Genomic DNA, 22,705 nt, shown 5'->3' with positions numbered 1-22,705 from the left:
AGAAAAATAAAAACTGTAGCTTTAGTTTGCTTTTTTTGTCAAATAAATTTGTCAGATAAAGCCTACCTTAAAGGGATAGTTCGCGCAAGACTCGTTCATCTTTAGAACACAAACTAATTTGTTTTTGATGAAATCTGAGAGATTTCTGTCCCTCTGTTGCAGCTATTCTGACACTTTGATGCTTCAGAAAGTTTATAAAGAGATCGCAAAACTAAGATGAATCAAGTGGTGTGGCCTAAGCTACTACTAAAAAAATTCTGAAGAGACACGATTGCGTTATAAGATGAACAGATTGAATTTAGGCTTAACATAAACATTAATCAACTCACATAGGCTATCAGTTGTGGTAAACGGAAGCTCATGGTAGTTTTTAAATGTGAATAAATAAAATATGTTCATCATGAAGCAACCGAGTCTCTTCAGACAATTTGGACTAATCCTAAAATGTTCTACATATTTTGATGGTTTAATCGAACACATGGAATAACACAGAAATTTGTTGAATTGTACACGTCAGCACAATTCACGTTATGCTGTTATTTTTCATCACATGACTGATGATTGTCAGCCTAAGGACAACAAGACTTTTCTTTTTCTTTTGTATTTAATGCATATATAGTATAAAAAATGAACTGAGCAACTGACCTTCCAAATATCCAGGTAGTTTTGAACCCATGTGCAGACTAAAAGGCGGCTATTGACTTTTACAATGACGTCACTGTCTATAGGTTTGACTCACGGTCAAAGAAGCAAAGCGTAGAACAAACCCAAGAGTGTTCAAGCAAGGCAAATTACATGTGCATAAAGTGACCTGTTTGTTAACTATGGGGAAACTCACAATTAACAGAAAGAAAGCAAAACTGCGTGGCGCCATCTAGTGGCCGACACAAAATTCGCTTGAAAATCTATCAATCTCAGAAACTCCGCATCGTGCAATAAGAGCTTGTCTTTAACTTTTGCTTTGGTCGTCTTCTCACGCAAATCTATGACTGTAGTCTTTCCTCACACACAGGTTCATAACAGTAAGTATCCACTTGTGATTCACTTGATGCTCTGTATGTAATGGTTTTTCTTCCTTATGATTGCTTCACAAGTTGTGAAGCAATCATAAGGAAGAAAAACCATTACATACAGAGCATAGCTGTTTTATTTATTTTAAAAATGTATATATTACAGATAACATACAGAATCTCATGTGTTAATCTTATGTAGAAATTTAAAAAGGAAAGAATATTTAAGACATACATTCCACTTTTTTTGAGAAACAGTTTTAAGTACTAAAAACAAACCTTAACCCTGTCTATAAATGAAGGCTCAAAGATTTCGAAGTGTGTTCATATTTGTCCTCATTTGTAAGTCCCTTAGGTTAAAAGCATCTGTCAAATAAATATATGTAAATATTCGAGCAATCTGAAAGTGACGGCCTGAGCAGACTATTGTGCAATGCTTGGAATGCATTTATAGACATACTGCACAATAATGTAAACAATAACTAATAATCATAGAGCACCACAGTCCTGATCCCTGACAGAAACAGAAAAATCAATGAAAATAATGCTAAAGATAAATATACTGTCAAAGCATTTAACACACACATGCACACACCTTTCTCAGACAAAAGCAAATAAAACAAAACCCATAAATTACAAATACTACTAAGTAAATGGTAGAATTTGAAGTACAAACATTTAAAGTTTACAAACATATATATTGTTTTGAACAGAGGTTCCCAACTGTATTTTGACTATCACAATCAACCACAAAAACTACTATGGCCCCCAACACCCATCAATAAGCAAGATGTAATCAGAATGGATCATTTCATTTTTTAATTATGCTGATAAATAGTTTAATTTAAATCATTTTTTAGGATAAACAGTAATCAATAGTTTACTAGATGAAAGCCACTGGTATAGAAATACTCAGCGCAGACAGAAAATCTGTCACAGTGAGGGCTACAGGGTTCGGACTGAGTTTAGTTGTGTCAGTCGTCTAAGTCCAGGTCAGGGAAATGGTTGGTCATGTAGTCAGTTAAGTCAAACTCTGTCACCTGGAACTCAACATCCTTCCAGAACTTGCAAGGGACTTTGCCTCGAGGAGTATTCAAGGAAAAGTTCTTTATTTTCAAACAGGGGAGTATTGCCACCCTCTTGAATTTAATCTCCAATCCCCAGTCCTGAGAGAGAGAGAGAGAGAGAGAGTGAGAGAGAGAGAGAGAGAGAGAGAGAGAGAGAGAGAGAGAGAGAGAGAAAGAAAGAAAAGTAGGTCACTCACTATTCTTAAGGAGTTCTTCCTGTTTATTTGGATAATACAATGTGATCTATTCTTCTTTCTTTCTTTAACCTTTCCACATTTACTGCAGTTGATAACCCGTCCAGGCTCCCAATCTTCAAAAGTCTTCTCCAGAAACACTTGCCCACCAGTTCTGTAATGCCTCCTATGAATTAGACAAACACAAACATGTTCATTTATAATCATAGTAGGAAAGGAATGATGTAAATTATGTTCTTTTGAACTTTCTTTTTATCAAAGAATCCTGAAAATTTGTATTACGGTTTCCACAAAAACATTAAAGCAGCACAACCATTCTGAACATTGATAATAATAATAAAAGTTTCTTCAGCATCAAATCACCATGTTAAAATGATTTCTGAAGGATCATGTGACACTGAAGAATTGAGTAATGATGCTGAAAATTCAGCTTTGATCGCAGGAATAAATTACATTCGAAAATATATTCAAATGCAAAAGTTACATTAATTAATATTTTACAATATTACTATTTATACTGCATTTCTGATCAAGTGCGTGCCGCTTTGGTGAGCATATGAGACTTCTTTGCAAGGTTGTGTACAGTAAGTCATTAAAATATTCATCACTGTTTACATTTTCCAGAATTATTTGGTCTGTGATATTCTGAGATGTACTGAGGACTAACTCACTTAAACTCAGGGTTGATATTGACATGGTGTGAATTCTCTATCTTTCTTATATCTTCTCCACTGCAGACATGAAGGAAACATCCTCTGCATTGAAGCTGAACCTGAGCAGGACTGTAGCGCTGCTTCCTCTCATCCCTTTTCCTCTCAGCTTGGATCCGAATCAGAACAGATATTTGTTGGAGCTCAGATATCTGACAAGCAGAAGTTTTTTAGGCAATGAAATTGGAATACTTCGAGTTTTTCTATTATATGAAATGCAAAGCCGGAAATGCAAACCTTGATTCTGAACTCCCTGGGACTCATTCTCTGTACTTGGTCAATAGCTTTTGAGGTCAGACTTTCTAGATACTCATTGGTCAATTCCCTGCGCAGTTCACGCCCACCTTCTTCAGCCACCACTGAGTATACGCTGTTCTCGGCTCGAGCCCGCCCACTGGCCTGCTGCTGAGCGATCTCATTGGTCAACAGCCCGTAACGTACAACTAAGTTGCATTCTGGAATATCAAGTCCTTCCTCAGCCACACTGGTAGAGATGAGGAGGTTGTGGAATCCTTCTCTAAAATCTTTGATGGTCCTCTTCTGTACACTCTAAGAACAAATACAAAAAACAGACACATACTGTATAATAGGTAGAGAAAGTTATTAGCAGGTTCAGAATTAGTCTGTATTCCCTTCTGTAGATACTAGATGTTTCTCAACTAAACACGAACAACAAATGCTTCAGAAGCTCTAGGGAAACCATTTGAGATGTTTTCTTGCTGTACCTGGTTCATGTGGTCGGCACCAGTGCCCGTTCCAGTGAGAATGCTAGCAGAGATTTTGACCTTCAGCAGCTCATGGTTGGAGTTCACCCAGTCATACAGACAATGTGTGCCGCGGCGCGTCTTCGAGAAGATTATACCGCGAGACGTTTTCTTACTAAACTCTTGCAGCAGCGTGAGTTGCAACTGGGCCAGTTTGGGGTTTTCGTAGCGGGCATCCGATGCCAGTTGTTTTAGCTCCACATGGTTCTCTGAGTAGTAAGAGCAGAAAAATAAGCTTTTGAATCTTTTCCAATCAATTTTGGAGTGAACACAGACAAATGAATAATACAAATAAAGGGACAGTTTGAATATGCACAAAGGTAATTGAGATTTAAGCAGAAAGCAATATGATCAGTGAACTTTAATTTCGACTTGGCGTATGGTGCACAAATCATGTGGACTGCATTTATGGTGCTTTTTTTGGCCAATAATTATATCCACTTTATGGCAATTACCCATAAAATGTATACAAATTTGATGCTATTTTGCCTAAATAAACTAAAAATGACCAAAAAGAATAAAAACAATGGTTTTAAATGCTACTTGTGAATTTGAACATCACAACATTATCAATATAAAAATAGTTATCCACTTTGAGATTTGCTAAAGATTACATTTAATAGTGTTAAATTATTATTATTTTTTAAATTAACTTTAAGTCAGTGTAAAAATAGGGGAAATGAGTAGGCACAAGTAAATATACAATATCAGCAGATATATATCCAATACTGACTAATGCGATACAAAAGAAAATATAACACTAGCCCATAACAATATGGTACTAATATATTTTTGTCCTTTTTGAAATTTAACAGTCCCACAATTAAATTCTTTCATTTTTTGAAAAAATATTTTTGGATTCCACAGAAGGGAAGATACAAGGTATACAGGTTTGGTTAATGAAGTAAATGACAATGTTTTTGTATGACCTGCCCATTTAAGAGAATCACAAATCAACAGCATAGTAAAAAAATCCACACCATCAAAAAGTCCCTGGAGAAAGAAGTCTGTTCCATCCAGCAATTTGTTTTTCCTTGAATTGTAGAACTCGTCCAGAACATTGAACGCGTCCACCATGCGAACGGTGTCGTTAATGAGAAGAGCATCATTGTATTGCCGCAGATGCAGTGCACACTGAGCGATCAGTCTGTTCTCTGCTATTACACCTGATCCAAAAACACACCATCAAATCAAATCATTTGGGAAGTACAACTCAAAAGTTGTAGTTGCAATGACATCTAACCTGCTTTCTCTAGTTCCACCACATCAGCTTCATATTCCTGTGTGCCCATCTCCCGCAGGCTACGGCTCACCGTTGATGGCATGAACTCATGAATCATTGACATCATTAACTTCAAGTGGTCGCCAAATGGATCCTGTTGACACAAAAAAACATACACATATTTTGGTCACTGAACGTTCAAGCAGTTGTGCGGTAGAGAATGGCATTATGACTGAGGTGCAGTCTGGAAGCGAAAGGAGAACAGTACCAGATCTCTTTTTTCAACAATGTCATATTGCTTTCTGGGTCTAGGGACGACTTTCTTGAGCGCTGGTGTATAATTATTGGTGGACACAAGTGCTGAATCCAGATTGGCACAGATCTGAAAATGAGAGAGAACGAGTAAGAATTTTTTTTTTCATTTGGTAACAATTTAATATAAGGTCTCATTTGTAAATATATGTTAATGCATTAAATAACATGAACAATGAGCAATATATACTTTTACAACATTTATTAACCTTTTTTAATGTTAATTAATACAAATATATTAATGTTAACAGGTACAACTTTTGATCCTAAAATATATATAGTACATGTTGAGATTAGCATTATTAAAGCAATTAATTCACATTAATTCATAAAGCAAAAAACAACTGGGGCTGTGCCATCGAATCGAATATTTACAAAATATTTGCTATGACTTTATATATTTCTCAATATTTTTGGCAACAATGGCAGTCAAAATTCATTGCTGTAAAAAAATCCAGCTTTTTGAGCCATTTCAGAGCAAATACACAAATATTCATGTTGAATAATATCACAAGATATAATAATTTTAGCTGTATCGTCCCTAATGTGCAAATGTACACACAGACCTGCAAGACATGTTCCACAGCTTTATCCAGCGACTTATTTCCTCCTGTACCAGGTGATGCTGTGAGGCCCAAAATCTGGGGCAGCTTCCCTTCTTTTCTCACTTTCTTCTCCACATAGCGGCCCATAATCTTGTTATAGACACTTTCCTTTTGCGTGTGGTGACATTCATCTATGACCAACAGGGTGAAGTCTACATAGAGACAATTTATTTAAGGAGACTATTTATTTTTGTAAGTAGCAAGAAGAAAAGGAGATAAATAATAATATCGAAATTATGCAAATCAGGTTTATTGGGAAAATTGACAGATTTTCAGCTGTTTGCAATGAACAAATAAAAAAAAAAGTATAAATAGCTCAACACAACGAATGTTTCAAGGGATTTCTTCTGCAGTCTCAAAATTATTCAACCCCCTGAACAGCACAAATCTGCAAAATAGGTGTTGTCTCAAGCACACCTGATGCAACAATGGCTTTATTAGTTGCACCAGGGGTGCTTGAGCTAGAACACATGAAATATCTGAACTGGTTAGGTTTGTTGAGTGTCACGTTTGACTGCATGTTAGAAATATGGCTAAGTCAAAACTATTTTTTTGATTCAGTCAAGACAAGACCTGTACAATGGGGGTGGTGTACAGCCAGGGTAATGTTCTATTGAATAATATTATGTAACAGTATTCATGTAAAGAGACACTTTTTTTATATTTATGTGCTAAAAATAGCGCATAAATCATGTTGTGGTGTATCTTAATAAATCATCTGTTACCTGTGAGATCCACATGTTTTTCCTCCTCCGTGCTGTTCAGGGCGTTCTCCAAGATCTGAGCCGTGCAGATGACCAGGTCTGAGTCCTTGACCAGACACCCAAATAAGTCCTTGTCACCGCTGTCCCCACTGATGGCCTTTATCCTGTATTGCTTCCCAAGATAAGGGCTGAATTCTTTGTCATAGTGCTGATCTACCAGGTGCACCTGAGAACGTTGAAAATATAAACTCAGCATGCAAATCTAAAGAAAAAGATACAAACAATATTATGCATCTGGCTTCACCTTGTTGACGAGCACTGCCACTTTGGCATTGGCTGTATTCTCCAGGTGTTTCTTGGCAACATAAACTGCAGCACGGGTTTTTCCTCCACCGGTGGGCAGCCAGATGATGCTGTTCTCCCCCTTTAGTGCCGTCTGCACCACTTCCTCCTGGTATGATCTAAGAGTGATCTCCATCTACATTCACACACAGTCACCAAAACAGTGGAAGCCATTTACATTTAATCAAACATGATTAGTGTTCGTGTACACTTTTCAATGGGGTTCTATATAGAACCCTAGGGTTCTTGACTCAATTCAATAAAGAACTCTTTGTTTACGAGCTATTTAATTCATACACTTTTGTAATGCAATGACTGACACAGTTCCTGCTGATCCTGCTGATCTAGTCACATGCTGCATTTAGTTTACCAAGTAGGAGTTTTCCTGTTACTTTCTGGTAAAAAATTATAACTGGATTGCATTTATTACAGTAAGAAGCAGGTAAATTAAAAAGTGCAACCTTTTGGCAACTTTCATTACTATATTATAAGCATTTAAAGGTGAAATGTTACTAGTAGCTTTACCTGTAATGTTTTTGTGCTGTTCACTACTTGTTGTCTAATCATAAAGCTAATAATGAATATTCCATGTTAAAAATAAAGCCACTACTCTGCTTATGGTTTTGTACGAGACTACAAATTAGATCAAAGACATTTCTGAACGTGTCAGTAGATTCACTCACCGCTGGTGATGCCATCACTGTGGTGGCGAGAGGTCTATGTTACTTTGGAGAGGGTGAACCTTCTTTGCTCTTTAAAACGTCCCTTTATGAGCCTGCTGAGCAGAAAAACGAAACCAAAAACAGAGAAAGGGCCCAGGAGGAGGAGACGAATGACATACAACAAAAGAGGGGCTAAATTCAATGACAGCAGGTGTCTGTAGGCCGAGAAATGAAATATAAGAAATGAAAGAAACTTTTAAATTAGCAATAGGGTGCTTTTGTTATTTGATTGTCTCTTGGACACCAGTGACGTGGACATCTAAAACAGAATTTGATTTGTAAACGTGAAGAGAATCACAGGCATACGCTGCACTGAGAAAGTAATGGAGAGACCTTGATGGGGCCCTATTTTGTAGGCCAGTGATGTTAGGAAATGAAAACTGAAGAAACTGTCTTTGTCATTTGCCTCTTAGTCATGCTCGGATCCAAACAAACACATTATGGAAACTGAAACAATACTATGTGGAGGTTTTAGATACTCATTGGTACTAGATAATGTATTGTAAAGGTTGAACCCCTTTAACTTAGCTTTAAGCACATTTACCAAAAAATCTTATTTTTGTCTAATTTTAAATTTTTCTTCTTTTTTTTCTAATTAAGGTTAAAAAAGATTTAAAAATAAAGCAAATAAATATACATTGTTAAACTTAATAAAAATGTATCTAATGATTGTATTGCAAAACATTACAGTTTACAAACTCAGGATGATTCATTCCAGTAATTTATTTTCAGCATCATAGCTGCAGTCTTCAGTGTCACATGATCCTTCAGAAATAATTCTAATGCTGATTTACTGCTCATTTCTGATTATTATCGATGTTGGAAACAGTTGCACTGCTAAATATTTTTGTGAAAACTATGATACATTTTCAAACAACACATTCTTTATTCAAAAGAACAGCATTTATTTGAAATATATATACTTTTTTGTCTTTTGTAACATTATAAATGTGTTTACTCTCCCTTTTGATAAATTGAATGTGTCCATCCTGAATAAAAAGTATATATTTTTTCCAAAAATAAAAACCTCACTATATAAAATATATATAAAAGCTAACCGCAGACTGTTATTATTTTCTGTTCAATTATACAATTCTATAATCTCTATTTGCGTGATTCAGAATTTGAAATAAGCATCACTTCTCAGCAAGGCAAACTTAGATAATTTTTTTTAGTTTATTAAAAAAAACAAAAAACAGAATTATAGTACACAGAACTGTTGCAATTTACATGCATCATCCAAATGTAACCATATCCAAACGCTTTCTATCACACCCATCTGTCCTGTTCATGAAAGCGGTCATCAGTGACCCACAGTAAATCCAAAAATAAAAAACCCTGATAATAGATCAACATTGCAGCAGTTTGTCAAAGTTATGATTCAAGTAAATGCCCATCACGAGAGACTGAAAAATAAACCAGCTGTCCTGTCCCATGTGTGTGAGCGTTAAACTAGCAGAGAACATGCGGTGTCATAGAAAACACATTCATATTTGGATATAGAGGTTTGTGCAGTAGTCCATTCGGAGTATTTTAGGTAGTAGCAGACAGTGTTTTGCAGCTACGACTGAAATGGAAATAGTTGTTCATGGTCCCAAATGGGTGTAAATAGCAGGTTGCAAAAACTGTGACTGCTTACGTCTGGGGTCATGACACACTGAAAGCTTCCAAAGACAGCAAATATTGGTTTGTGAACAAAGATAAACACTTCACAACGGCACTGTCAAAGCAAAGTGGACAGAAGTAATTTCCCAGGAGAAAAAGAACATTTGATTATTGGTGCTTGAAGTGATCTGTCATGGAATGAGGCATCTTTTTTTCCAATAAAAGCCATTGACAGAACTCAACAAAAAGTTACGATTTCCCTCATATTGTCAGATTTGTACTAAATAGGCACATCCTGTATATGACTGACAAGCTGTTTCAAACATCTTTGGCCGAGAATGGTGACACCGCAGTGTCATCATTGGAGGCCGAATATTGTCCATCTTTGGATGCAGCATCTAAGGTCAGAAGAGTTTTGCAGGATAAGACTTAAAGTTACATAACTGAATGTTTGTGTATGTAGAGCAACAGCTTGCAATGTGCATGAGTCATTCGTTTTATGGCTGAGGATGGGAAAGAAGAACTGAACTGCTAATGGTGATTTCTTTCTAAGCTAACGCCCACATCAAACACGTTTTCAGTTTTCATTTTGCCTTAATGCACTCTCATGGCAGAGCCATACACATGAATATAACCTTGAGTTTTATAACTATGTTGTATAAGGGGAAAAAAGGAACAGAAAGCAGCAATTTTTGACAGGTTTGGATGTTGTTCATCCAAATGAAACGTGTGTGTGTGTGTGTATGTGATCACACTCTATATTTTATAACTGGTCCCTTGTCCTGGGCTAGATGCCCGTTACTTGTCAATGAGCCCGGCCTCTTTCAGTTTGAAGTAGAAAAACTTCTCCAGCGTGTTGGCACACTTGCAGTACTCGCTGTCTGGAGGGTTGTACTCTCTGCAGTTCGTGATCACTCGCTGCAGGTCGGCGATAAACAGCTTTTTAGTCACATAATACCGGTTCTTCAGACGCTCCGTCATCGTTTTCAAGTCTAAGTAGGAAGAGAGGTTTATTCAATTGGATGCAATTTGATGTTGTTAAAACTGTATAGATGTTAACTGATTAATATTGGCTGTCCAGCTAGTCTGACTAATTATATTGTGGCTCTTCAGAATTGTTGAAATCTCATTAATGTATATGCAGATCACATCAGTACCCACCAATGGGGAAGCGGATGACCTCATAATAGTCAGGAGCTTCAGATTTCTTCACTGGCTCCATGAAAGGCCAGGAGTCTGGATGCGTCTGTTAACACACAAATGAAATGGTGAAAATATAATTATATATATATAATAAATATAAATAATATATTGTGTCGTTAATGTGTTTAGATGAATATGCATGTGAGTGTGACAACAGGCCTCTTACTTTAATCTGTGCGAGAAGATTCTTTAACATGTTGTAAAGCAGATCTGGATCTTTCAGCTCTTTACTGCAGAGATGAAATAAGAGAGAATGATGGATACACGCAGGGAACAAAAATAACAGTACTTGTAACATTACTTGTTTTTTGAGTTACTCGCTGGTGGTTGGTAACTTTACTCGGAACTGTAACGAGACTGGCTCATCTCATATATAATACACAAGGTATATCATTTCACAAAAACATACTCTTATAAGTAAATACAGTTTTCATTGCAATTAAAAATATTGGAAAAACCATTAAAAAGTTAGTTTTTTTAATGGTTTTGAAAGAAGTTTCTTAACATGAACTTTTCTTTTCTCTACTTAACAAGGCTGCATTTATTTGTTAAAAAATACAGTAAATTTCAGTGATATTGTAAAATATTAAATAAGTGTTTTCTATTTGAATATATTTTATAATGTAATTCATTCCGGTGATGGCAAAGCTGAATTTCAGCATCATTACTCCAGTCTTCAGTGTCGCATGATCCTTCAGAAATCATTCTAACACTATGATTTGCTGCTCAAGAAACATTTATTAATATTATCAATGTTGAAAATAGTTGTGCTGCTTAATATTTTTGATGAATTTAATGCATCCTTGCTGAATAAAAGTATCAATTCCTTTAATGAAATCTTTCGGACCCCAAATGGAAGTGTACACGACATGATATCACTGTAAAATCATCAGTGAGATGTTTTAATACAGACAAACAGATGGTCTAAGATTTCAGAATAAATATGCATAGATTCTCCTCTGACCTTTTCTCCTTGGCACTAGGTTTCCAACCAGTCTCTCCTTAAGAGGACAAAAAGTAGGGAGAGAGAGTGTGTGAATGGAAGGATTTTGTGAGTGCTTTATAGCCACTACTGTGAGACGAGCACAAACTTACTGATGCCTGGTATACTCTCCACAGGAATCTGCCGCACACCCTCTTTAAAGCAGGTGAGACCAGGATACACTTTCCTGATCTGGTTCTGTTTCCTCTCGATCAGTTTCTTGATTATCTACAGCAGACGACAACAAACCCATATGACTGGAAGTCATTATACAAAGACTGACTGAAATTGACAAAAGGTTAATATGTCCAGTCAATTTCAGATGGCAAAAATCCTCCTCCAAAAACCAAATACACACATGTAACTATAAGATTTCCCAACACGATGTAATTCCCCTCCAGCAGAAGGGGGAAATGTGTGCACTCTCACCTCTTTCTGTCTCTTTATGATGTGTGAGAGTTCGGTGTAGGGTATTCTGGGATTGAGCTCGCACTCCATCAGCGTGGCTCCCTCGTAGTCTTTGATGTAACCAAGGTAGCGGCTCTTCGGTACTTTGATGTCTTTGGAGAAGCCCTACCGGCAAAAAGAGGGGTCAACAGATATAGTTGTGCAGTGGAAAAACAGGAAATTACAAGTGAGGCTGGTGGAGTCTGTACAGACTGGAGCTGTACCTGTTTCTTGAAGTAGCCGATTGCGTATTCGTCAGCATAAGTAAGAAAGTACAGAATGCCGTGCTTGATGTGGTACTCCTTAAGATGATTCATCAGGTGTGTGCCGTAGCCCTAAACATGAACACAAAAAAAGATTATCAATAAATCAAGTGAAAGACATTAATTCAACTCATAGCAATAGGGCTATTTATTTAGCTTGCAACATAGTATAAGGATAGTTCACCCACATATTACAATTCTGTCATTAATTAATTACTCATCCTCAAGTCGTTCTAAACCTGTAACACAAATTAAGATATTTTAAATGAAATCTGAGTGCTTTTTGTCCCTCCATTGACAGCTACACTACTGACACTTCAAAAGTTCATGAAGAGATCGTAAAATCTGAGTGAAAATAAAGCGATTGTCTCTTCAAAAAATTTGGACGAAACCGCTCGATTCATTTGGATTAGTTTTACAATCTGTTTATGAACTTTTTGAAGCGTCAAAGTAGTAGTTGTGTGGCTGTTTATGGAGGGACAGAAAGCTCTCAGATTTCATCAAAAATAGCTTCATTTGTGTTCCGAAGATGAACGGAAGATTTAAAGGTTTGAAACAACTTGAGGTTAAGTAATTATTAACAGAATTTTCATTTTTGGGTGAACTATCCTTTCAATATAATATATTAATTTCTGTGATTAATGTGGACTGTTTTTTAAACGTTCATTAAAAAAACTATTAAAAAAATATCCCTTGACTCCATCTGAAACAGAATCAGTAAACTTATTGCAGTGCATTCTGGGATTGAAGTACACTTGCCATGGTGCCTTATATTTTGTATAAAGTATCTTATGACATGAGATACTTTGTTTAACAGCAAGCAGATTTTAAAAGGTCACTAAGTAGGTAGCACACAGTTTACATTTAAGCTTTTAGCAGACACTTTTATCCAAAGCAATTTGTCAAAGGGCCAACAACATTCATAATATACAATGCTTGGGTTTATTAGGCAACTAGAATAAGTAGAACAAGTACATTTCCGAATTTTGGAATTCTATTGCTTCAGAAATCAGAATTCTTCAGATAAAACTAATAAAGGATCCTAGTCTTTTTCTTTTGGGCCTTCCTTCCAAAACGCAAGCAGTGACACCGACACTGGATGCATCAGGTTACAAATTGTTGGATAAATTGCTACTTGTGGCAAGGAAATGCATCCTTATTAGTTGGATAAAAGAGCCTCCTCTCTCTGTGACTCAGTGATATAAAGAAGTTTTTGCTGTGTCCCCTAATGAGAAAATGGCTGCTGTGCTTGTGGTAATGTTCAGAACTTCTAAAACTTACGGTCTACGTTTAAAGATCAGAATTGGAAACCCTTCGCTCTGAGCCAGTTGATGTGCAACCGTTATGAATGCCTGTGCTGCAATTATGAATGTGAAACAATTGCAAGCACACACACACACTCACAGAACTTCTACGGAAGACATTCTCATAATTTTGACTATATTCTCAAAAAATTACGACTTTATTCTCGTAATGTTTCGACTTTAACCTCGAAACATTTAGACTTTGCATGCTTTGAAGATTTTTTTAATGAAGAGTATTGATACATCAATTAACCCAGATTCATTTTGTGAGAACTGCATGTTTTTGAATTTAAAAAAAAAATTGAGGGAAAAAGTAATATTGATTTAAGGTGAGTTTTTTTTTTTAGCATTTTAATTTAGACTTCAATAATTTAATATATATTTACAATAATTTATTCATTTAAATACTTCTAAGTCTTCCTGTCCCCCTGGTTGAGAGCCACTGATTTAGAGTCTCCGTACCTTGACCTGCTCGTTGGAGGTGACCGCACAGAAGACGATCTCTGTGAATCCCTGAGTGGGGAACATCCTGAAGCAGATCCCTCCAATCACACGGCCATCTTTAATCAGAGCCAAGGTCTTGTGCTTCCTGTGGTCAAACAGAGGGAGCAAGGTCAAAAGAGGCTGAGGAAGCTAGCGAGACACAAAACCTGACAAAGGCTAAAGATTGAGGAAAGTAGTGGGCTCTTTGGGAAAAGGAAGGGGTCACTGCAAACTTACGGGTCAAACACAAGACGTGTGATGTACTCTTTGGGCATGCGGGGAAGTTGATGGGAGAAAACATTTTGCAGGCCCACGAGCCACATTAGAATCTTCTTATTGGACTTCTGAGAGAGAGAGTTACCAATCACATGGAACTCAATGATGCCTCTCCTCTCCTCCAGACGAGCCGTCTCATCACGGGCCGCGTTTGCAGACAACAGACTGGTCTGGGAAACCAGAAAACAGACTAGAAGATTACATTTTACTATTCGACTGTAAATGCAAAAAAGAAAATCCTCATGCTACATTATTAAGGCTATCATAAGGGTGTGATAAACTCGGACCTCTGGCCCCAGCATGGCAGCAGGGTCTGTGATGGTTTTCATGACTTCATTGACCAGTTCCATTGGGATGTCACCCATCACTCGGATCCGCTTGGCATCCTCCAGTGTCAGTGCCTCAGGAAGCTTACGTTTCTCTCCTGAGAGACAATGCATTTCACACCGTTACGAGGGACTGACATGATCATGGTCTTCATTCTTAAGTCAACCGCAGGTGTTCTCAACTCTGGCCCTTGAGATGCACTTTCCTGAAGAGTTTACCCACGACCTTGATTAGCTTGTTCATGTCTTTGATTAGAGTTGGAACTGAACTCTGCAGGAAAATAGACCTCGAGTGCCAGAGATGAAAACCCTGGTCTACTGCATATATGACTGTATACTAAAAATTATAATACCATACCAATGAACGGAGTTCACAGCGCACAGTAAATAAATCTGCAACTTGATCATCTTACCCGTTATTGGTTCAGAGGAAGCAATGTCCAAACACGTAACACCCAGAGCAGAACCGCTGCTGCCCTTACTGAGAGGAGAGCCAGACACTGAGACTGGACTCAGTACTAAGACAGTAAGAGAAGGGGTTTGAAGCAGCATAGTCTAAAAAGAAGCATGTCAAGCCAAGTCTCTATAGTGGCTAAAGCACCAGCAGAAGCATTACAGATTTCTGTCTGCACAAATTTTTTTATTATTTTGTGCTGTGAGAATTGCTTTATGACACCATAACAACTATTAATACAGAGTAGCATGCCACATTTAATATTAAAACAGACATGCAGGCTTTTTTGACAGAGAATGCATTATGGCGGCAGTCCACTTGAAGTTATCTTTATTTGTTTGTAAATTTTGATGTTTTTAGTAATTAATTTAGTTCAATTAACTAAAAGCATAGGTTGTTGAAGTTGGCTCAATTTGAAACCATTATAAGGGTGATGTAGCCTAATATTTGTGAATAAAAGTACAGGTAATGATTGTATTTTTAACATCAATTTAAATTTGAGAAAGCTGTTGTTACATAAATGCTCATCCCTAATAACCACCTGAACACACACCTGTTTGATGCCCCAGTTGTGTCCCCTCTGAGGCTGGCATGGTGAAGTCTGCCTCCCAAATGGGGGAATTTTCTCCATAGATTTCCTCTTCCAACATTGAAAGAAACCTAACAAGCACACACAAACATATAACTAATCGGACTATGTGAGAGTGATGGTTTTATAGCACGTATTGATACGAAGGTCTTACTTGGGGAAGTGTGTGAGGATCAGAGTGCGTTTCTCTGGTGGGAGCTTGTCCTTCTCCACTCTGAACTTCTCCAGTAACTGTCTGCGGGTGACGGTGAAGATGGACTTCAGCAGACTGCGGCCGAACACCTGACAGGTCTCGTACCGTGGCAAGCTGTCATTGCTCTGAGGAACGTGACAGTAACACAGCCACCTGAAACATACACACACACACAAACTAATTCACAAAATTGTAATTGTATTGGTTTATACACATAAAAAATATAATGAATTTTTACCAAATGTTTTGAAAGAAATCAAACCAAGGCTGCATTTTGTATGATCAAAAATACAGGAAAAAACGAGGATTTAATTACAGAATTAATTGACAGTAAAAAAAAGAGAATTTTAATGCATCCTTGCTAAATAAAAGTATTAATTTCTTAAAAAAACATACTGGCCCCAACACTTAAACGGTATAATGATTTTTTACTATTTTACGTTATTTTTTTAATAAAAATTATGCTTTCAAATTATGTATTACAAAATAAATGTTATTTTGACATTTGATTGTGTGACAGAGCATGCCTTATTTCAAATGAGTGAATCAATCACCTTTTTCTCTTTACAACTAGTTATAGTGCAACTTTTAGCACCAGTTACAGCATTTATATGTATTAGTGATGTGTGACTTACGGTTATATCTGCAAACGTTGCAGATAATCTGCGGGTCAGGTGGGCCAAGTTACAAATATAACATTACAATTAATTGTGGGTGGATACGAGATAAATCATTAATGTATTGATTTTAATGAAGACACTGAACACTCATTTCATGTCAAAATGCAACGAACGTCAGTCACTCTTTTTTATTTTCGCTTTCAACAACAATGTCTATAGCCTCTCTCTGCAGGGAAAAACAATAAAGGAAAACATATGCCTAGTGGCAGAGTTTTACTATAATAGTTAACCAGGATGAATCAAGTGTTGGTTATGTGATATGTAATGGGCTGTGAAGCGCTGTAAATGACAAACTAATAAAGCCTATATCCAGCCTTTGCTTGGGCTGAACTCATCTTGTTCGGGAAGTTGCAGTGACGGAAACTGTGACATTTCAATTTATGCTTGAAGGAAGTAAAGACTGTTTTTAGAAAATGCAATTTTGCCAAAGAAGAACATTTAGGCTACTTTAAATTAAATGTTAATTTAAAAGCAGATTATTTCAGAGTAATATGTTACCATATCACGTGAGATTGTGAATATTTGTAATGTGACGATCGGGTGCGGATATCTAAATCAGAGAAAATTATAGGTTTGAGTGGGTGTGGCGTGTGGATGATTTATCTTTTAGCAGCCGATTCGGGTGACATTAGAGCTGACCTGCTGATATAACCTAGAAACAAACACTCATTTACACATGTTAACTGAAACACACACACCTAGTATAATCAACTTTGTATGCGGCTGCATCCTCTTTCTGAGTCCTCTGACGGAACTGTGACGGAGTCTCCAGCTTCCAGTAGTTCAGACAGAGCAGAAACATCTTACTGAGCTCATACATGGTCTGCCTCTCCTTAGGCGCCAAATGACTGAACTTATACTGAACAAAGTTCAACACCCCCTGAGACAGAGAGAGAGAGATCTTGAGTGCAGAACTCTGCATAATATGACAAACACAGTCTGCCCATCACTTCCTAAACACTTCAGGGCATTTTACATGGATTCTGACTGGCAGAAAGCTTTACTTGTGACACACACTTTCTTATACACAACATACATACTTGTTCTATGTTGGGTTTTTCAAAGGGAGGGCTACCGAGAGAGCCTTCCACCACTGGCTTCCCCATCTGCAGAATACACTTCCTCAGCAACTAAGAAAAGAAACAAAAGCCAACAAACAGTCAAACATGTGAAATATTCACCTGATAAAAATTTTTTTTTTAAATGGAAAAGGCTTCTTAACATGTTAGTAACTCATCTGGAGCATGCCTGCACTTAAAAAAATGAAGGAAGCAAATCGCAATTGCCCATTTACCTTGAACAAATAAAAGTAGACTTGCTTGGTGTCCGTGTCTTCTTCTTTATGAACAGACATGAAGAGATTCTCCACATCCACCACCATCCCTAACAACCGGTTAATCTCCTCCTCAGACACATTCTCCAGGTGAGACACATGTTCTGCTAAAGATCAACACAAAAGAGAATTTGAACACTACCTGCTGAAGCAATAATAATAACCATGCGTTATATGATATTAACTACACAGTTAACATACTGGCCTATATAACCACAGAGGCTGCTTATCTCTGGTTTGCATGATGACATATACTTCATAAATCCATGTAGGTTGATACTTGCTACTGTACATTTCAGAGCAACTTTTTAATATTATTTTTGGGCTTTTGTGTATTTATTAAACAGATCTTGTCCATGGATTACACCTTGCACCTATGTAAGCTATAGAATTCAGCAATCAGGTTCCAGAAATAAAAACTTACAAACCTTTAAAAACAGACCTATTTTATTTTTAATTAATGGTATATTAGTTTCAGAATAATATATATATATATATATATATATATATATATATATATATATATATATATATATAAATAAAATTTTATATATATATATATACGGTGCTGGGTAGTAACTGATTACCTGTAATCTGGATAGGTAGTTATTAGATTATGATGCAATAGGATCCAGGAGGACAAGTAATGATTATGTCAAAGATCAATTATGAATAAGGAGTATCAAATTTATTAAGTAAAAATGTAAAATTATTGACAAACAAATTAATGAAGTAAATAATAGTTTAATAAAACCCAAAGTATTGTATCTAACAGATAAAGATTGTGAAGATCAGAGTAAAGAGAAAGAAGGACAAAAGAAGTAAGATCTTTGCAGAATTAAAGGAGAGGTAGAAGAGACGAAGCAAATGGAGGCGCAGAAGTATATATATATTTGTGTTTTGGTTTTATTTTTTTTATGGATATTGCATACGTATTGCTGTATTTTTTTATTTTTATTAATTTCATTTTTAATTGTTGTTCGAAATAAATATTTCATTCATGAAGCGAAGAGCAAAATAAGAGCAATTAATATATCTGGAGGAAACTTACACTCTCTTAAACTTAAGTTTTGGTCTAATGTGAAAAGATCAAACAGACTTATCAATTATGTCATAGTTGGTGTGACGGCTAGGTCAGAGTAACTGGTCAAATGTCAAAGATAGAGGAACATAGATATGGGTGTTTTTGTTTTGACACCTTTAAGACCATTAATAATACTGCAGATCTATCATTATCTCCTGTCTGCAGAAATGGAAACAGACAGATTTTGATACAAAGGTACATCACGTAATCAATTCTGATGGAAAATACACCCACTCAATCTTCCAGCACAGAAGAGACACCAAAGATCTTACAACTGGAAATAATCAAACATAGAGCATAAAGTAGAAAATACATAAATGATTAAAGAAAGCAATGACATATAAAAGAATCATTATAAATAAAAAATAATTAATAAAATAAATAGTATGAATAAAGACATTATCAGAAACATTGACCATTTTGGATACACCAGATTATATTACATTTTAAAATACTCATAATCAGAATACAGTAACTTTCTTAATGATTAAATATATTATTCACACAATGACAGTAAATCATTCAGAATTTGACTGGCCCTAATTCTTCTTATTCATGTTTAAAATTGTCCTTTCTATTCTTCCTATAAATTCAGAAAGTCTTTTTCAAGTGGCATTAATTACAAGGAAAATTGAGCAGTCACAAAACATTTGACCACTGAATTTACAGAAATAATTTCAGTGTGTGTTTTCTCAGCATTGCATATTGAATTAACTCCTGATGAACATTTAACAATGTATTTCTATGTCTTTGGAAGGCCTTTGTCTTTCAAACACTTTTTTTCTATAATTTTTTATTATTTTAAAATTATTCATTTTAATTTTATTGCAGTTCCTTCACAAACGCCAGTTTGGCAAACCCTGACGTAATGTAAAATTGAATGCATCTCATGTTGTTGATATTAAAGAATGGAATACATTTTCTTTCTCTTTGTATTTTTATATCAATATGGTACAATTGGTATGGTGTCAATTAGCCTATACAAAATCAATGTGATAAACCGGTTAGGTCAAAAGTAATCTAAAAGTAATCAAAAAGTAGTCCGGTTATATTACCTAAAATGTGTAATGTAATGGATAACGTAACTAACTACAATTTTTGTCATGTAATTTAGAATCAGTAACGGACTACAATTTGTAATCTACCCAGCACTGCTGTGTGTATACCATGTATATATACAGTATATAGATTTGCGATAAATTTCGCTGCTAGTTGGTTTGTTTCGGTCAAGGTTTATAGCTATTTAACTAAAACTTTTTAAGAAATCCCTATTCGAACCAAGGCCACTGAAAAAGCGGGCGGGCGATGTTGCACTCTATTATGCAGCACAAGCCTATTTGGATGATGGGTCTGATATTAGTGCGATGTAATAGAACCACCATAGAGGCATTAATCTTACCCAAAGAGTGTCCACAGCTTCGGCAGGCCTCTGTCAGACTGGCTGCCTGCTGCTGGAGCTCCATACGAGCAGCTGTTGGTGGATTGGGGTTTTTCCACCCATTACATTTACAAGCATCATTCGCCTGTGATTAGAGAACACAGCTGTGATTTAAAAACTGTCAATGAGGACAGTAAACATCAGGTTCAATTAGATGTTGATCAGGTGAATATTGTCAAAACATCCATAATTATAAGTATCCAGTGGTAACAGTGATAACATGGTAACACATAATAACGTGTGATATACTAAACCACACCTAATGCATGGCGCATGTTATAAATACATACATAACAGATGAATGCATTAAATTAACCACCATATTTTGACAGCATTTCTGCACTAATTCTGCATAGGTAGGAGTTCACTAGAAATGTGACAGTCTTTTCCACTCTTTAGTTCATATGAAGGAGGTTTTCAAAGTCTTGTGTTTCTTATTTTCTAGCCTTAAATCGTCTGTAATCCTTTATTATTTGTATTCTTACCAGGGAATGTGACTAGTTTGCAGACTGTTAGAGAAGCATTGACACATGAAAGGCCCGGGCACTCGCTCTATTGTTATGAGGCAAGCTCTCGGTTACCTTGCAGGAGGAAAACACTCCGAGTTTCTCCAGCTTTTTAGCTCGCGGAAACGAGCGGACTTGGGCTTTCTTCTGGCTGGACCATTGCTGTTGACTCAGGCCTGGTCGGGCCGGGTCGCTGCTCCCGGCTCCGGGGTTTGAGTTGGACCCTGCCGGACCGCTGGACTGAGCTTGCTGAAGCCGGGGCTGCGCGGAGGTCTGTGCCGCCGGGTCCGCCATATCAGCAGCCTCACTTCCCCTCCTAGGATCGCCGCGCACACTTCCACCCTGTGCTGTTTCAATAAAGTTTTGTGATAGTTTTCGATACTCTGTCTGACCACTGCATTGCGCGTGCGCAACGTAGGGAAATGCTGGGAGATGTAGTATTACAATCAGTACTACAGAATAAAATGATACGATGCTTTCCACTGGGGGGCATTAAACACTTGAGCTACTTATTATTGTACTAGTATATATCACTTTAAAACCGGAGAAAATAAGCGTTTTTATCAAACGTTTAGGGCTGGCCAGTTGCATAAACATAGCGACTAAGTTAAGACTTGGCCTTAAGAACTATAGTCTGAATAAGTAGAAATGAGTTAGGGCTAATCAGTCTTAATTTTCAGATTTACATTAGACCATTCGACCTTTTTATGTAACTGACTTAAAAAAATATGACCCGTCTTAAAGAAATAAATTGGATGACTAAATTGTAAGACTAGTCTAAGCAGTTTGTGCAACCGGCCACAGGTCTGGATTTACAGACAGGGATTAGATTAAACCGAGATTAGGTTTTAGTTCAATTGGGGCATTTAAGTCGCTTTTATAAACGTGGCTTAGAAAAAAACAAAACAACAAAACATTAATGGTGTGCATCTTGAGACAAAACAATGGCACTGCCACTGACATATTTTAAGATACACCAGTGCAAGAAGCTTTCAGTTAAAACAGCTCTAACATGCACTTTAGTCGGAGACTATCTTGAGCCTTGTCCGTTAAACCGGGGGATAGTTGTATAAACTATTTTTGTAGCAAAAATGTTTGCATTTTAATAGTTTTCAAAACTAGTCAGCTTAATACATTAGCTGACTGATTATTATTATCATCACTATTTTTGTTTAGAAAAATAACAAATAGTAAATAAATATACATTTGGGTTGATTCCGGTTCAGTTATTTACTGCTCTAGGCCTTACAAACAAAAATTTGGTTATTTCATTCATTTATTTACATCAAATATCATATCAAAAAGAAAACGCATGTGTACTTTTAACTACCAGCCAGATTTCAGTATCATGATGAGCCCTAAGGTGCACTGTATTTTTTTCTCCTCTCTAAAAAGTTTAGACCCAAATAAATGCAGTCATTTTGAAACTGACATATAAAATCAAACCACTCAGATGAGAACAAGACTTCAATCATATCTGCAACCTTATAAAAGCTGTTTTATTTACATGGAGAGGCTCCTCTCATGTTAAGATCACATAACCAGTCAAATACTGTTTGCCTATTCTCAGTAACCACCCTGTTATTAGACACTTTCATTCATGGATTAACTTAATCATGATTGACTGCGAATAGTGACTTTCTACAATAGCAGCAGTGGCTCAAAACTACTGCATATGGTGTCAAATTCAAAAAGACTGCCAGCACAACAAACACGGAGTAAACCTCTTCCCATGATGCTCCCTCTACAGCAGCAAAAACAAATGCATATTCGAGAATTGTTAATGGAACCTTTTAAATTAATTTAGTAATGGTGAATAATTAAGGACCAGTTCTCTGTTCCCAACCTTGTTTGGGGGCAGGAATAAGAAAACACCTACAAATCACC

At 36.5% G+C, this 22,705-nt stretch overlaps 2 protein-coding genes across 2 annotated transcripts; both read right to left on the bottom strand.

Annotated features, from left to right (window-relative positions):
- Positions 1-1,129: 1,129 nt before the first annotated feature.
- On the bottom strand, positions 1,130-7,746 carry dhx58 (DEXH (Asp-Glu-X-His) box polypeptide 58). Its single transcript, XM_077212335.1, has 12 exons — positions 7,614-7,746; positions 6,893-7,066; positions 6,610-6,814; positions 5,846-6,036; positions 5,236-5,349; positions 4,989-5,121; positions 4,726-4,911; positions 3,707-3,954; positions 3,219-3,530; positions 2,943-3,133; positions 2,344-2,437; positions 1,130-2,176 (listed from the first exon to the last, which is right to left on the bottom strand). Exons 1-12 carry the CDS (start codon positions 7,626-7,628, stop codon positions 1,985-1,987), a joined length of 2,055 nt encoding a protein of 684 aa, XP_077068450.1. The 5' UTR covers positions 7,629-7,746; the 3' UTR covers positions 1,130-1,984.
- A 1,063-nt stretch (positions 7,747-8,809) lies between these two features.
- On the bottom strand, positions 8,810-21,221 carry kat2a (K(lysine) acetyltransferase 2A). The gene is made up of 18 exons (XM_077212334.1): positions 20,894-21,221; positions 20,274-20,397; positions 17,752-17,897; positions 17,498-17,587; positions 17,156-17,337; positions 15,739-15,930; positions 15,549-15,655; positions 14,955-15,059; positions 14,503-14,639; positions 14,177-14,385; positions 13,919-14,045; positions 12,114-12,224; positions 11,872-12,015; positions 11,556-11,670; positions 11,425-11,461; positions 10,627-10,690; positions 10,419-10,503; positions 8,810-10,249 (listed from the first exon to the last, which is right to left on the bottom strand). Exons 1-18 carry the CDS (start codon positions 21,110-21,112, stop codon positions 10,056-10,058), a joined length of 2,388 nt encoding a protein of 795 aa, XP_077068449.1. The 5' UTR covers positions 21,113-21,221; the 3' UTR covers positions 8,810-10,055.
- Between the last annotated feature and the right edge of the window lie 1,484 nt (positions 21,222-22,705).

This window comes from Siphateles boraxobius, unplaced genomic scaffold (assembly GCF_051911475.1).
Source record: "Siphateles boraxobius isolate OS27281-9 unplaced genomic scaffold, OSU_SipBor_1 66, whole genome shotgun sequence".
NCBI classification, from domain to species: Eukaryota; Metazoa; Chordata; class Actinopteri; order Cypriniformes; family Leuciscidae; genus Siphateles; species Siphateles boraxobius.
This window is presented reverse-complemented; position numbering and strand designations above follow the sequence as displayed.

Bases quoted from the DNA above. Each gene is read 5' to 3' on its own strand.
- kat2a (XM_077212334.1), bottom strand. From the start codon at position 21,112: ATGGCGGACCCGGCGGCACAGACCTCCGCGCAGCCCCGGCTTCAGCAA. The intron at 15,656-15,738 runs GTAAGACCTTCG...TGTGCTTGTTAG, and splicing joins ATCCTCACACACTTCCCCAA to GTTTCTTTCAATGTTGGAAG. The intron at 14,386-14,502 runs GTCCGAGTTTAT...CTGGTTTCCCAG, and splicing joins CTGCCATGCTGGGGCCAGAG to ACCAGTCTGTTGTCTGCAAA.
- dhx58 (XM_077212335.1), bottom strand. The intron at 6,815-6,892 runs GTGAAGCCAGAT...CAACGTTCTCAG, and splicing joins TGGCAGTGCTCGTCAACAAG to GTGCACCTGGTAGATCAGCA. The intron at 5,350-5,845 runs GTCTGTGTGTAC...TCTCATTTTCAG, and splicing joins CTGTGGAACATGTCTTGCAG to ATCTGTGCCAATCTGGATTC.